The sequence below is a fragment of the Lepus europaeus genome, chromosome 10 (genome assembly GCF_033115175.1).
Source record: "Lepus europaeus isolate LE1 chromosome 10, mLepTim1.pri, whole genome shotgun sequence".
NCBI classification, from domain to species: domain Eukaryota; kingdom Metazoa; phylum Chordata; class Mammalia; order Lagomorpha; family Leporidae; genus Lepus; species Lepus europaeus.
The window spans coordinates 105,704,650-105,720,186 of NC_084836.1; the positions used below are offsets into that span (position 1 = coordinate 105,704,650).

At 51.5% G+C, this 15,537-nt stretch overlaps 1 protein-coding gene across 1 annotated transcript in view; it reads left to right on the top strand.

Moving 5' to 3' along the window:
- Positions 1-345: 345 nt before the first annotated feature.
- Positions 346-15,537, top strand: part of ACTR5 (actin related protein 5) — a 28,439-nt gene continuing 13,247 nt past the window's right edge. The window contains exons 1-5 of the mRNA XM_062204196.1: positions 346-720; positions 1,596-1,825; positions 3,849-4,018; positions 10,063-10,280; positions 11,193-11,375. Of these exons, the coding sequence (XP_062060180.1) occupies positions 346-720; positions 1,596-1,825; positions 3,849-4,018; positions 10,063-10,280; positions 11,193-11,375 (1,176 nt within the window). The remainder of the gene's footprint in view (positions 721-1,595; positions 1,826-3,848; positions 4,019-10,062; positions 10,281-11,192; positions 11,376-15,537) is intronic.

The following is a 15,537-nucleotide window of genomic DNA, read 5'->3' on the forward strand; positions in this document are numbered from 1 at the left end:
GCTAGGCGGAGAGGCGGGGCTTCCCCGACCAATGAGAACGGGTCTCGAGGCTGGGAAGGGGCGGGGTCTGGCGCGTTCCTGACGGGGGCGGGACCTCCTGGTTCAGGATTCCGGCTGCAGCCGAGGAGCACGGTCATTCATAAGGTGCTGGGGCCGAGGTTAAGCAACAGCAGGGATTTGGCACCGGTCCTAGTCCAAAGCCGCCTAGCCCAGCAGGCGGGGGGCAGGCGGAGCGGCTGTCCGGGTTTTGTGGGCGGAGACGGCGTCCTGGCGTTACGTGGGGGCGGGGCTTCGCGGCGCCTGGGCGGACGCTGCTGCGAAGGGCGGGGCCGAGGGCGCGCCAACATGGCGGCGAACGTGTACCTCTTCCGCGATGCCCGTGCGGCCCCGGATCCGGTGCTGGAGGCCGGCCCGGTGGCTCCCGGGCCGCAGCCGGTGCCGCTGGTGCTGGACAACGGGTCGTTCCAGGCCCGCGCCGGCTGGGCGTGCCCCGGGCCGGACCCGGGCCCCGAGCCGCGCCTGCAGTTCCGCGCCGTGTGCGCCCGCGGGCGCGGCGGGGCGCGCGGCGGGGCGGGCCCGCAGGTAGGCAACGCGCTGGGCAGCCTGGAGCCGCTGCGCTGGATGCTGCGCTCGCCCTTCGACCGCAACGTGCCGGTCAACCTGGAACTGCAGGAGCTGCTGCTGGACTACAGCTTCCAGCACCTGGGTGTCTCCTCACAGGTGAGGGGCGGGCTGGGCGCGCTCCGCGGGGCTCCGATCGTCCTCGGTCCGTCAGCCGAGCACCTGCTGTGTGTTCGCTCCGTCCTGGGCCCAGGGGAGAGAGCAGCGAGCGCGCATCCGGGCACACGTGCTTGTTTGTGGGTTAACTCACGTACTAGCAACGCGTGGGTGCTTGGAGTGCTTCCGTGCCCCTCACGCTAAACTTCCTGGAGCTAGTATGAAAAACGGCGAACGATAGGGTTCAATGGTAGATTCTGCCGCCGTACACGAGAGGGAAGGGGTTAGATTCGTTCAGTAGAACTCGGGGAGGAGGGGATGTTTGAGCAAGGACTTGAAGGAGGGGAGGTGTTTGAGGGATGCAGCTCCATGAATATTGGCGGGAAAATAGTCCAGTCAGAGGGAAAAGGCCCCGAGGCGGCCGTGCGCCCTAAGCCTGGATGCAGGGCAGGCAGAGTGAGGGGAGAGCACCGGGAAGAGGGGGTCCGAGAGGCGGTGAGGGGCCGGTTGCACCCTTTGTAGGCGGGAGCCATTGCCGGCGTGGAGCAGAGCGGGGGCGTTCATGAGAAGGGGCTGGGGGCTCACGGTGGCACCCGGGGGACGGGTCGGGACGCTGTTGCATGGTGGCCGAGGGCCGCTTCAGAAGCAGCTGGATTTCGGAGCCGTTCCCAGGTGGAGCCATCACACTTCGCTCACAGTTTGGATGGGACTTGATCTCACGTTTCTCCACAACGCCCTCTAGTGGAGGTGATGAGTTTCACCGCTGCTCGTGGTCAGGTTTTTTATACTAGAGACCAAAGGCAAATTGAGCTGTGCAGTAAGGAGTTGGGGTCCCTCTATGCCTTACACTCACTCGCTTGTCCTTTCTTTCAAAATAGGGCTGTGTGGATCACCCCATAGTTTTGACAGAAGCCGTGTGCAACCCCCTGTACTCGCGACAGATGATGTCTGAGCTGCTTTTCGAGTGCTACGGCATCCCCAAGGTCGCCTACGGAATAGACAGCCTCTTCAGTTTCTACCACAACATGCCGAAGAAGGCCGTTTCCAGTGGGCTCATCATCTCCTCCGGATACCAGTGCACGCATATCTTACCCATCCTAGATGGCAGGTGAGTTGCACCTGGGGCGTTGGATCGCCGTTTCGAGAAGTGGCCGAGAAACGTTTATTTATTGCCTACTTTGAAGACAGAGCGGAAAGAGTGAGGAGGAGACTGGGAACTGAGTGTCTGGGCTTAGCTTTCACCAGCCCTACTGTGGGAGTGGGGGCGAGTCCTTCACCTGTGCTCTGTGACCTCCCGAGGGACTTGGGCCTCTTTGGTCAACCTCTGTAATTCTGCCGCTTTGTAATTCTTGTTTATGGGGAGATACCTAACATATTAGCTACAGGTAGTAGGCACTCAACAAGATATTTTGAATAAATAATCTGAATACATTTTATTTGGAGCATCTTTGTATTCGAGTCACTCTTCTTTTTAAGATTTTTTTAAAAGATTTAAATCTCTTTAATTTCTGTCATTTAGCTCTTTCTTTTAGGGTACAGGGTTGGGCTCATAGTAGACACTTATAAATATTTCTTTTTTTTTTAAAAAAAGATTTATTTATTTTGAAAGACTTACAGAGGGAGAGACAGATCTTCCATCTACTGGTTCACTCCCCAAATGGCTGTAACAGCCAACTCTGGGCAATGCTGAAACTAGGAGTCAGGAGCTTCATCTGGGTCTCCCACATGGATGGCAGGGGCCCAAACCCTTGGGCCATCTTTTGCTGCTTTTCACAGGCCAGTAGCAGGGAGCTGGATCGGAAGTGGAGCAGCCAGGATGTGAACTGGTACCCATATTGCATGCTGGCCAGGATTTCAGGTGGCGGCTTTACCCACTGTGCCACAACGCCAGCCTCTGTAAATATTTCTGAATTGAATAAATGCAGGTGTCATTTGCTTCTTATTTAAAATCTGTTCCCACTTTGTAGTTGGTCTTTCGTTGTGATGAGAGACAAGGCAGCATCGTGCCCTCCTGAGAAGCTTGTTGGCCTTGCACAAAGAGATGTGCATCATAGGCAGGGAGCTCAATGTGTGGCTTTGCAGCCCTGCTAAGAGTACGGAGGTCCTCAGTTCCTTTCTTTCTTCTTTCCCTTTTTTGCCGTTTGTTTTGTTTTGTTTTCTTAATTTCCTACCATATAGGATTGGGATAATCGAATTTCTCAGGGTTGAATTGTGGACTGTAAAGCAGTCTGAATATTTAAGTAAAAAAAAAAAATGCTATTGAATTTAAGATCTATGCTGGGATTTTTTTTCCTGAAGTTTCCATGAAAATCGGTGAAGACAGTAGTAATTCTTAGGCATTACCAAGGACTTAGGAAATATGGATTCTCCATTTTGGGTAAGCAGATATGCAAAACGAAAACAAGCACGTTATCTTTGTTATATTGAGAGGAAATTATTTTTGCTGGAGGCCAAGACCTGATCAGATTGGCGGATGTCCTGTTCTGTGCTGACATCTGCTGGTGAGATGTGGTACAGCAGTGGCATTTCCATACCTTACACTGAGCACCTGGTGCTCTGCTGTCCTTACCTTCTCGCATTAAGAAGATAAGTTAGGGTGGCTCCGTGCTTCAGTTCCTGTGAAAGGGGTCAGACCCTTGGATGCCAGCAAGCCAGCGTGTGTGTAGCTACTGATGTGTTTCCTTCAGCGGCAGTGGAGGGTCGAGGACAGGAATTTTCAAATGCTGGCATGGACCGGAGTCAGGTGGGAGCTTGCTGAAATATGCATCCAAGCAAATGAATCCTGGGAATTGGCTCCTTTAACATTTTCCCCAGCTGATTCTAAGCTACTTGGTCCCAGGACCAGAGCCTAAGAAACGCATGAAATAAAGGCCTGGCACAGGGCGTGTGTTCTTCCCATTGACTCTCATCTCCTGATGGTAGGTAGTCTGTGACTGTCTGGTAACAGACGAGGAATTCCTGCTTTGAGTGAGGGCTTGGACCAAGGGAACTTTGGAGTCCAACTGGAAGGTTTTATGTTCCCCCTGCTGGGCTGTTTGTCTGGTAAATTATCCTGTTTCTGTTAAGATGCCGCACATTCTCTCCACTGTGTTGCCAAAAACGTCAGTGCTGTTTTCTATGCTTGATTGTAGGTTAGATGCTAGAAACTGCAAGCGCATCAATCTTGGAGGAAGCCAAGCAGCTGGCTACCTCCAGCGTCTCCTGCAGCTCAAGTACCCTGGGCACCTGGCAGCCATCACCCTGAGCCGCATGGAGGAGATCCTGCAGGAGCACAGCTACATCGCCGAGGACTACGTGGAAGGTAGTGCAGAGGACACGGCTCAGCGTCAGTGTGCTGCTGTCTCCCTGGGCTCTTCGACCCTTGCTTACTTTGGTTTTTTTTTTTGCTTTTACTAGCAGCCTTTCCCCTTTCTGGTATTTACTTTCTTAAGCTGTTCAATGAACTTGCAGAAGTCTGTTTCCTTCACAAACAGTAGCTTTTGCCTCTAAGGCAGGACTTGAAATTGCACAACTTTCAACTCTTCTCCAGAAGGTGAACGTTTTGAAGAGGGAGCAGACATGCTGGATTACAAATGGCTTAAGTTTGAAAACCACCTTTAGAATAGAGTTTGTGCTTCAGAAATACGTCTCTATCTTTCAAGCTTATCTTAAACTGTCGGTTGTATTTTACTTCAGTTTAATTTGTCACACAAATGTAAAAATAGAATACATTTAGATAGTTGACATAAACCCGAAGGGGCATAGACAGTACCACTGTGACTTCCACTGGGTTCCACAGAGTCTCTGGTTGGCACTGAAGGGGCTGACTTCAGCTGACCAGCAGTGAGCTCCCGAAGGGAAGAGGCCCTCTCCCCTGCCTTTTTTTAAATTGTGGTGAAAACCATATTTGACTTCAGAAGGCATTTATTAAGCACCTGTTGTTCCTGGGATACAGAGAAGTTGGGGAGGCAGATTTGGAGAGAAAGCATGGATGGCATTTAGGCCAGGGAGTTAGGTGTTCAGCTGGAGACACAGCTGAAGCACACCCAGCTCTCCCTGCACCTGCTTCTCTATTCTCCAGGTACTCTGCTATTGCCTTTTTTTTTTTTTTTTTTTAAGATTTATTTATTTATTTGAAACTTAGTTACACAGAGAGAGAGAGGTCTTCCACCCGCTGGTTCACTCCCCAGTTGGCTACAATGGCTGGAACTGTGCCGATCCAAAGCCAGGAGCCAGGAACTTCTTCCGGGTCTCCCACATGGGTGCAGGGGCCCAAGGACCTGGGCCATCATCTAATGCTTTACCAGGCCATACCAGAGAGCCATCTTCTGCTGCTTTCCCAGGCCATAGCAGAGAGCTGGATGGGAGTGGAGCAGCCGGAACTTGAACTGGCACCCACAGGGGATGCCAGCACTGCAGGCGGCAATTTTACCTACTACGTCACAGCGCTGGCCCCATCTGCTATTGACTTTTTAAAAAGTTGACTTTTTTTTTCTGTTATAGCTTTGTGAGTTTGTTGTTGTTGTTGTTGTTGTTAAAGATTTATTTATTTATTTGAAAGAGTTACACAGAGAGAGGAGGAGAGGGAGAGAGAGGTCTTCCATCTGCTGGTTCACTCTCCAATTGGCACAATGGCTGGAGCCGCACCGATTCAAAGCCAGGAGTCAGGTGCTTCCTCCGGGTTTCCCAAGCAGGGGCAGGGGCCCAAGGACTTGGGCCATCTTCTTCTTCTTTTTTTTTTTTTTTTTTTTTTTTGACAGGCAGAGTGGATAGTGAGAGAGAGAGAAAGGTCTTCCTTTTTGCCGTTGGTTCACCCTCCAATGGCCACTGTGGCCGGCGCATCGTGCTGATCCAAAGCCAGGAGCCAGGTGCTTCTCCTGGTCTCCCATGCGGGTGCAGGGCCCAAGAACTTGGGCCATCCTCCACTGCCTTCCCGGGCCATAGCAGAGAGCTGGCCTGGAAGAGCGGCAACCAGGATAGAATCTGGCACCTTGACCGGGACTAGAACCTGGTGTGCCGGCGCCGCAAGGCGGAGGATTAGCCTGTTAAGCCACGTCGCTGGCCTGGGCCATCTTCTGCTGCTTCCCCAGGCCATAACAGAGAGCTGGATCAGAAGTGGAGCAGCCGGGACTCGAACTGGTGCCCATATGGGATGCTAGCACTGCAGGCGGTGGCTTTACCCACTACGCCACAGCGCTGGCCCCGTGAGTTTTGTTTTTTTAAGATTTATTTATTTGAGCCGGCGCCGCGGCTTACTAGGCTAATCCTCCACCTTGCGGCGCTGGCACACCGGGTTCTAGTCCCGGTCGGGGCACCGATCCTGTCCCGGTTGCCCCTCTTCCAGGCCAGCTCTCTGCTGTGGCCAGGGAGTGCAGTGGAGGATGGCCCAAGTGCTTGGGCCCTGCACCCCATGGGAGACCAGGATAGGATAAGCACCTGCCTCCTTGCTTTGGATCAGTGTGGTGTGCCGGCTGCAGCGCACCTACCACGGCGGCCATTGGAGGGTGAACCAACGGCAAAAGGAAGACCTTTCTCTCTGTCTCTCTCTCACTGTCCACTCTGCCTGTCAAAAAAAAAAAAATTTATTTATTTGAAAGGCAAAGGGAAATCTTCCATCTACTAGTTCACTCTCCAAATGGCTGTAACAGCTGGATCTGGCTTAAACTGAAGCCAGGAGCCGGAAACTCCATCCGGGTCTTCCATATGGGTGGCAGGGGACCCAAGTCCTTTAGCCATCCTCTGCTGTTTCCTATGATGTATATAAGCAAGAAGTTGGATCAGAAGCCTGGAGTAGCTGGGACACGAACTAGGCCCTCTGATACACAATGCAGGTGTCACAAGTCACGGTTTAACTCATGTTAAGATTTGTTTGAAAGATTTGTTTGAAAGGCAGAGGAATGGGGCCGGCACCGTGGCTAACTTGGTTAATCCTCCTCCTGAGGTGCTGGCATCCCATATGGGCACTGGTTTCTAGTCCCGGTTGCTCCTCTTCCAGTCCAGCTCTCTGCTATGGCCCAGGAGGACAGTGGAGGATGGCCCAAGTGATTGGGCCCCTGCACCTGCATGGGAGACCAGGAGGAAGCACCTGGCTCCTGGCTTTGGATCAGTGCAGTGCTGGCCGTAGCAGCCATTTGGGGAGTGAACCAACGGAAGGAAGACCTTTCTTTCTGTCTCTCTCACTGTCTATAATTCTACCTGTCAAATAAATAAAACTCTAAAAAAAAAAAAACAAAACAAAAGGAGAAAGAAAGGCAGAGCAACAGTGAGAGAGGGAAAGACAGGGAGAGAGAAATCATCCATCCGCTGATTCACTCCCCAAATGCCTGTTACAGCCAGGTCTTGAACAGACTGAACCCAGGAGCCAGGAAATCCATCCTTGTCTCCCACTTGGGTGGCAGGGGTCCAGGCACTTGGACCAGCTTCTGCTTTCCGAGGTACATTAGCAAGAAACCAGATCAGAAGCTGAGCAGTTGTCCTGAAGCCAGGACTTACTGCAACGTGAGATGTTGGTATCGCAATTGGTGTGTCAACTTACTGAGCCACAATACTGGTTTTCTTGTACTATCTTTTTGTGATTTTAGTGTCAGGGTGATGCTGGTCTTGTTAAAGGAATTGGAAAGCTGTGCTCTTTGGAAAAAATTGTGTAAATAAATGTCTTTTTTTGTTCCTTTAAATGTTTGGCAGAATTCTCCAGTGGAACCATTGAGCCTAGGGAGTTCCTTTGCTGAAGGTTTTCAGCTATGAATTCCCTTTCTTTACAGACATAGACATATTTGTGTAACCTCATTACTTTCATCTCATTATTTCTTTTCTATTTGTTTTATGTTTATTTTGCTCTTCTAGTGTCTGAAGGTAAAAGCTCAGGTGATTACGAGATCTCTTCTTGAGTAATGCATTCAATGCCAAGAATTCCCTGTCAGCCCTGCTTTGCTTGCATCCATGAGTTTTGACGTGTTTTACTTTAATTTTTATTGACTTCAGATATGTTCTATTTTTTTTTAAAGATTTATTTATTTTATTTGAAAGGCAGAGTTTGAGAGAGAGAGAGAGGTCTTCCATCTGCTGGTTCACCCCCCAAATGGCCACAACAGCCAGAGCTGCACTGATCTGAATCCAGGAGCCAGGCACTTCCTCTGGGTCTCCCAAGCAGGTGCAGGGGCCCAAGGACTTGGGCCATCCTCTACTGCTTTCCCAGGCCATAGCAGAGAGCTGGATCAGAAGTGGAGCAGCCTGGATGTGAACCGGTGCCCATATGGGATGCTGGCACTGCAGGGCAGTGCTACGGGTTAGGGTTAGGGTTAGGGTTAGGGTTAGAGTTACCTGCTATACCACGGCGCCGGCCCCGAGATATGTTCTATTGTTTTTAAGGACTTTCTTCAATTGATTACTTAGAAATGTGTTGCTTTTGCGTGGGTGTTTGGTGTAGTGGTTAAGATGTCTCTCAGGATGCCAACACCCTGTACTGGAAAACCTGAATCCCAGTGCTACTGCTGACTCCAGGTTCCTGCTAATGTGTGTCCTAGAAAGCAGCAGGTGATGCCTCAAGTACTTAGGTCTCTGCCACCCGCGTGGGAAACCTGGATTGAATTCCTGGCTCCTGGCTTTGGCTTGGCCCAACTCCAGCTCCTTAAGGCAGGTGCAGGGAACTTTTTTCTGCCAAGTGCCATTTGGATATTTATAACATCATTCATGGGCCGTACAAAATTATCAACTTAAAAATTAGCTAACTATGGGGCTGGTGCAATAATGTAGTGGGCTGGGCTTCCGTGTGCAGTGCCAGTATCCCATATGAGTGCCAGTTCTGATCCAATTCTCTGCTTATAGCCTGGGAAAGCAGTGGAAGATGGCCCAGATCCTTGGGCCCCTGCACCCACATGGGAGACCCTGAGGAAGCTCCTGGCTCCTGGCTTTAGATTGGTTCAGCTCTGGCCATTGTGGTCATTTGGGGAGTGAACCAGTGGATGGAAGACCTTTTTCTCTGTCTCTTCCTATCTGTCTGTGACTACCTTTCAAATAAATAAAAATCTGAAAAAAAGAAAATTAGCCTGCTGTCGGGCCGGTGTTGTGCTATAGTAGGTAAAGCCACCACCTTCGACACTGCCATCCCATATCTGCACCAGTTCATGTCCCTGTTGTTTCACTTCCTATCCAACTCCCCAGGAATAGCCTGGGAAAAGCAGCAGGGGATTGTCCAAATGTTTGGGTCTCTGCTACCCACATGGGAGGCCTAAATTGAGCTCCTATCTTTGACCTGGCCATTTGGCCCTCTGTGGAGTGAACTAGCAGAGGGAAGATCTCTCTCTCTAACTCAGTTTCAAACATATATATATATATATATATATGTATATATTTTAAGATTTTATTTATTTATCTGAGTGGTAAAGTTACAGACAGAGAGAGAACGAGGCAGAGAGAAAGGTCTTCCATACACTGGTTCACTCCCCAAATGGCCGCAGTGGCCAGAGCTGTACCAGTCTGAAGCCAGGAGCCCGGAGCTTCTTCCGGGTCTCCCATGAGGTGCAGGGGCCCAAGGACTTGGGCCATCTTTTATTGCTTTCCCAGGCTATATCAGAGAGCTGGATCGGAAGTGGAGCAGCAGGGACTTGAAAAGCAGCATCCCATATAGGATGCTGGCACTGCAATAGTTGGATCACCTTTTAAAAATCCCTGATGTCATTCATTTAATGGGTATGTTAAGACCACTTACAGTTTATTCATATGTTTGATTTAGGTCCACCGTTTTTTTTTAGCGTGTGTATGCATGTGTGTGCACACGTGTGTGTGGTTGTCTCTGTTCTGTTTCTTCTGCCTTCTTTTAGGTTGTTTGAACTTTTTTTGGTGTTTTGTTTTATCTGTCATGTTTTATTGTATCTTCAGTTTTTTTCAGGGGTAGCTTTAGAGAGGGGAGGAACTGATTTTTTTTCCAGTTTACTTAGCATCAGGACTCTCCCTGCAAGTGGAATGTAGAAAGGTGGGAACTGCACAGACTCCTGTGTCCTTCCCCGTACACGCCAGACCTGCCCCTGTGTTAGGTCTACATCCGGTGGAGACTCCTTGACACTGATAGTCACGCACTCACGAGGCGGTCGGGCTGATGTTTGACCAGATCCCCCTCAGTTCTGTTGCTCTTCCTTCGTTTCTGGTGGTCCAGGCTTCCTTGTGTCGTTTCAGCCTGAGGAAGCGGATTGAGCTCTTACTGCAGTGCAGGCCTGCTGGCTCAAGGGCTGTGTTTAGCTGACCGAGTGGGCCAGAGGCTGGGGGAGGGAGCATTCTACGTCTCACCGGTGCCTGGAGCTCTGGGCCTGGCTCGTTTGTGTCTGCGGTCTTAGTGTTTCCATGCATAACCTGCAGAACTGTTGTTTGAAGAGTTGCAGAAATGGCGGTGTCCTGATTACTACGAGAACAACGTCCACAAGATGCAGCTGCCGTTTTCCAGCAAGCTGCTGGGCAGCACCCTGACCTCTGAGGAGAAGCAGGAGCGGCGGCAGCAGCAGCTGCGCAGGCTGCAGGAGCTGAACGCGCGGCGGCGGGAGGAGAAGCTGCAGCTGGATCAGGAGCGGCTGGACAGACTGCTGTATGTGCAGGTGAAGCCGCCTTCCCACACGCTCGCCCGTAAAAGCAGTGGCCGTCGACGGCTTCCTTGATGTCCAGAAGCATTCCCAGGGTCATCAGTTGCACTTTAGCAGCAGGTAGCCCTGAGAGAGGGGTAGGCCTCCTCCACTTTATGGACTTATTTTTGTCTTAACATTTCATTTATTTTTTAAACTTTGAGTGTAGCACAGCTGATGCAAAGTGCACAGATTTTCAGTGTAGACTTGATTCATTTTCACAAACTCAGACACACCTGTGTGTGCATCAGCTGAAGAAACACATCCCTGGGGCCGGCTCTGGGGTGTAGTAGGTTAAGCCTCCACCTGCAGTGCTGGCATCCCATATGGGTGCTGGTTCAAGTCCCAACTGCTCCACTTCTGACCAAGTTCTCTTCAAATGGCCTGGGAAAGCAGTGGAAGATGGCCCAAGTGCTTGGGCCCTTATACCCACATGGGAGACCTGGAAGACCTGGAAGAAGCTCCTGGCTTTGAATTGGCCTAGCCCCAGATGTTGTGGCCATTTGGGGAGTGAACCAGCGGATGGAAGACCTCTCTTTGTCTCTCTCTCTCTGTAACTCTGCCTCTCAAATAAACACTGGCAGCATCCCAGAAGCCTCTCTCTGGTTCCTCAGTTGGTAACTCTCCCCACCTGACTGCCCCTGAAGGTAACAGCATTTCTGACATTTGTCACCCTATAGCAGTTTGGTCTAATCAAGGGGTGCTGAGACCATGAGGTGCTGTAGTGTGGAGATAGTTGGAGAGAAGGAGCCGCAGGTATAAGTCAGTGAGGGCAGTTGGGGGCTCTGGGAGCCCCTCCTGCTGCAGTTCTACCCTGTTTGGCTTCTAAGTACCTTCTCCTTGCTTCCTGTTTGTCTTGAGCGTGATTTGTGGCTGTTCCGATTTCAGGAACTTCTAGAGGATGGTCAGATGGATCAGTTTCACAAAGCTCTCATCGAGCTGAACATGGACTCCCCGGAAGAGCTGCAGTCCTACATTCAGAAGCTCAGTGTGGCAGTGGAGCAAGCTAAGCAGAAGATCCTTCAAGCGGAAGTAAACCTCGAGGTGGATGTGGTGGACAGCAAACCAGAGGTGACCGAGGGTCTTGAGTGGGAGGTCCTACAGGGTCATTTAGAGAGAGAAGCCCTCCCTAAGGGTAGAGAGTCTGTTGAGAAGGCTGAGTGTCATAGGGGTTGTAACAAATGATGAGTAATGTCTGCAGGCGCGTGGGTAAGGACAGCAGTGACATTGACCTTGTACCAAGTGAAGTTCTGGCCACAGGCATTTCACACTGTAGCCTTCTAGCCCCCTGGGAGGGGTAGTATGTGTGTAGAATAAGAAGAGCATTCTTAGACCCCTGTGTGGTGCTGCCTTGATCAGAACCCACTGTTGTGGTGGTCCTTTGCCAGTTAGGCACACCCTGTCACTTCCTCTAATGCATTATTCCATGAATTCTAGTTGATCACTCACTTCCCAATCCAAAGCCAGAAGCCAGGAGCTTCTTCTGGGTCTCCCATGTGGGTGCAGGGGCCCAAGGGCTTGGGCCACCTTCTGCTGCTTTCCCAGGCCATAGCAGAGAGCTGGATTGGAAGTGGAGCAGCTGGGACTTGAACTGGTGCCCATATAGGATGCTGGCACTGCACGCGGTGGCTTTACCTGCCACTGTGCTGTAGTGCCGGCCCCTTACTGTCTCTTTTTCTCCTCTCTGTCCCTGCCAGTAGACTGTGAGTGATGCCACCAAAGAGACAGGCGGTGGAGCTGAGGTAGGCCCCAGTGGTAGTCCAGACCTTGACACCTGGAGGCCTGCCTGGTGAAGGGGGCCTTTGGGCCATTCTCAGCCCAGAAGTCCTTGATGGGGTCCCCTGTCTTTAGAACTGGAACAGAATGTAAGAATTCTATACGTTGTTTCATGAATTCATTATTCCTAGAATTCTAAAACAGAGAAGTTTATTCATTGCTCTGTGATACATTTGAGGCAGAATTCACCAGACCAGCTTGTATTTTTTTTTTTTTTAATTTATTTATCTGTTTTATTTGAAAGAGTTACAGAGGGAGGTAGAGATGGGGGTGGGGGGGGGGGAGAGGTCTTCCATCTGCTTGTTCACTCCTTAAATGGCTGCAATGGCCGGAGCTGAGCTGAGCTGATCTGGAGCCAGGAGCCAGGAGCTTCTTCTGGGTCTTCCACATGGGTGCAGGGGCCCAAGGACTTGGGCCATTCTCTACTGCTTTCTCAGGCTCCTTAGCAGGGAGCTGGATTAGAGGTGGAGCTGGACTCCGTCCAGCGCCAGTGTGGGATGCCAGCGCTGCAGGCTGGGGCTTTAACCTGCTGTGCCACAGCGCCAGCCCTGGATATTTTTTTTTAAGATTTATTCATTTACTTGAAAGGCAGAGTTACAGAGAGGCAGGGGCAGAGAGAGAGAGAGAGAGAGAGGTCTTCCATCCGATGGTTCAATCCCCAGATGACTGCAATGGCCTGAGTTCTGCTGATCCGAAGCCAGGAGCCAGGGGCTTCTTCTGGATCTCCCACGTGGGTGCAGGGGCCCAAGCACTTGGGCCACCTTCCACTGCTTTCCCAGGCCACAGCAGAGAGCTGGATTGGAAGAGGAGCAGCTGGGACTTGAACTGGCACTGCAGGCAGCGGCTTTGTTCGCTCTGCCACAGCCCTGGCCCCTGGAGTTTTGGTTTTAAATCAACTCTTTGGACTGTTAACTGCCTGTGATTTTAGAAGGAAACCATAGTGTGGAAAAATCCAAGTCAGTGCCCGTGGTGCTGAGTGTAGAGCGAAGATGTCAGAACTATCTCTGGCCCGGCGAGAAGCCAGCTCCTGCAGCTCCAGCTCGCTGCCGGAAGCTCATTCGCGGTCCCTGCCCTCAGCCGAGCGTTCTCCGCCTCGTGTCCCCAGGCCATGGATAGTGTGAGGAAGGAACAGGCAGCGAATACACACACTGCATTGTGTGGGACCCTGGGGAGAAGGCACCTTTGCTCGAGCTCCCTCCCCTAGCATCCCAGGTCAGCCCTGGCTGGTCTGTGTGCCTTTGCTGGTTGGCGTCACCCAGGCTGCAGGTCTGTGTTCCAGATTTGAGCTGGGGTTTGCTGGAATCTGGACCCGTGTTCTCTTTGTCCGTGTTCATCCACATTTGCGTTTCTGTCATTCTTCACCTGTCCATAGGGCCTGAGCTCCTTTATGCCGGAGAGAAACCATAGGGTGTGGCCCAAATTTCATACTGAGATTCTGTGGGGGCTGTAATGGCTGAGCCGGGTTAATACCGTGGTGGTTTTTTTTTATTTGCTGTGTTTCCAAAAATCTTTTTTTTTTTTTTTTTTTACTATGGACCCATTCATTCTAGCCCTGGTTCTGGAATTATTCCTGTGAGGATGTTACAAAGTAGGTGTTGTTAGCATCCTTCATGAAGTATTTAATCTTGAAGATGCCTGCTTTTCACAGTCATAGGCGCAGCATGAGAGGGCGGGGGAGGGCACAGCTGAGCGCATCATTGTTTGTTGGGAGACACAGCGGGCCCAGTGTGGACGTTCTCTTGCTCTGCCAGCCAAGATCAGAGTTGGCTTCTGCTTGTTCTTGGCCACTCGGGCTGTTCCAGGGAGCTGTGCTGTGTCTGTTCTGATGTGCTTTGGCAAACTCATTCTGCTCACTTCCAAAGGAGCAGTCATGTTCGTGTTCCTGGCAGCACAGCACATGTGGACCCTGGCAAGCCCAAGGGGACTGTAGCCAGTGTGGAGAAGTCTGGTCTCTGTTGGAGGCTGGTGCCTCTCTCTCCACTTCATTTTATTGGAGTGAGTGAACGATGTCTCCCTGTTTGTAGTGAAGCTAAGAAGCGCTCTCGTTTCTGAGATGCGGTGAGATTTTTTGAATACATTGCACAGGCAGGTGAATGGTGCTGTGTTGTCACAGCGGAAGAAGCCTTTTGAAGCCAAGAGTCTCTTGGTCTTCACTCGGGGGGAATTTGAGGGCTGGGGATGCCAGCGAGTGCCAGGGACATAGGGGTGATTAAGAAACAATTCCTGCCTTCCTTCTTGGGTTCTTAAAAAAGTTGGGGTGGGGGGCAGTGCTGTGGCACCCTGCTGTGCTGTAATATGGCTTACAGGTGTGTTAGGAATGGGAGTGGAAGTCCACCTGGATTTTTGAGAAAGGTTTGGGGAGGCTTCAGCTTCTCCCTCGGAGAATCCCAGCCTCCTCAGTGTGCTGAGCTGAGTGGTGAGGCTTCATCTTGGGAAAATAATGGTGGCAGTTAGGATTGCTGGGTTGGAGAGGGGTGAGGCAGAAGGTGGGACAAGGAGTAAGAATGTGTAGTAGGATCCTAGGATCCAGAAGGGAGCTGCTGTGGGCCTCCACTGGATCAGCAGCCACAGTGGCCAGTGGCTCAGGAGTGGAGCACGGGGCAGGTGCTTCACCCTGGGCCAAGCACTTCTGCAAGAGTTGCCCTGGGTAATTTTCATGGCTCAGTGTGTAGGTCCCATCATCACTCCCGTTTTACAGATAAGGAGACAGAGACTTGGGAGAACGAAGAGATTTGCCTGAAATCATAGTTGGAGGGCGTGCAACTGGGATCCAGTACCAGTGGGTGGTGGTGCTCTTGAGCGGGCTGGGGAAGACCATGAGCTCAGTCAGTTCGGAGCACCGAGTCTGTAAAGTCTCTGTGGGACAGCAGGGGGCGTGCTCCAGGACTTGGCTGAGGAGAGTGTGGGGGAGGGGTGGGGGTAGAGAAAAGCCAAGGAGCGAGATCAGAGAGGGCCAGTGAGGGAGGAGGACAAGGGAGAGTTCCAGTGGTGTGTGTGGTTCGCTGACCCCTGGGGAAAGATGGAACAGTAGGAGGCTGACAGGAAAGTAAGGCGTTGGACTGGCGACATGGTGGGAAGTTTGGCTTTCGCAGCAGCTGAGGTGATGTGCCAAGACTCACAGAGCTGAAGTTAGAAAGGGAGAACAGCACTGGGCGAGGTTTGACACAGCTGCTTGGAGGTGCACATGGAAGCTGAAGACAGGACTGCCAGTGGCAGTGGGGCCATCTCTGTTTCTCTCATCTGGTGCATGTGAGACACCACCCTTCTGTTGTTCTTGTAGGTTGGATGGGCGATTGTCAGGGAATTAGACAGGGTATCATGGGGTCTCTGCTCCGTGATGCCTGGGGCATTGGCTGGAAGACTTGGAACAGTTGGGAACTGGAGTTGCCTGGAGGGTTTTACACTTCTCAGTCTGGCTTCCAAGGCTGTACTCAGTGAGGAGTTGGTCCAGGCATCT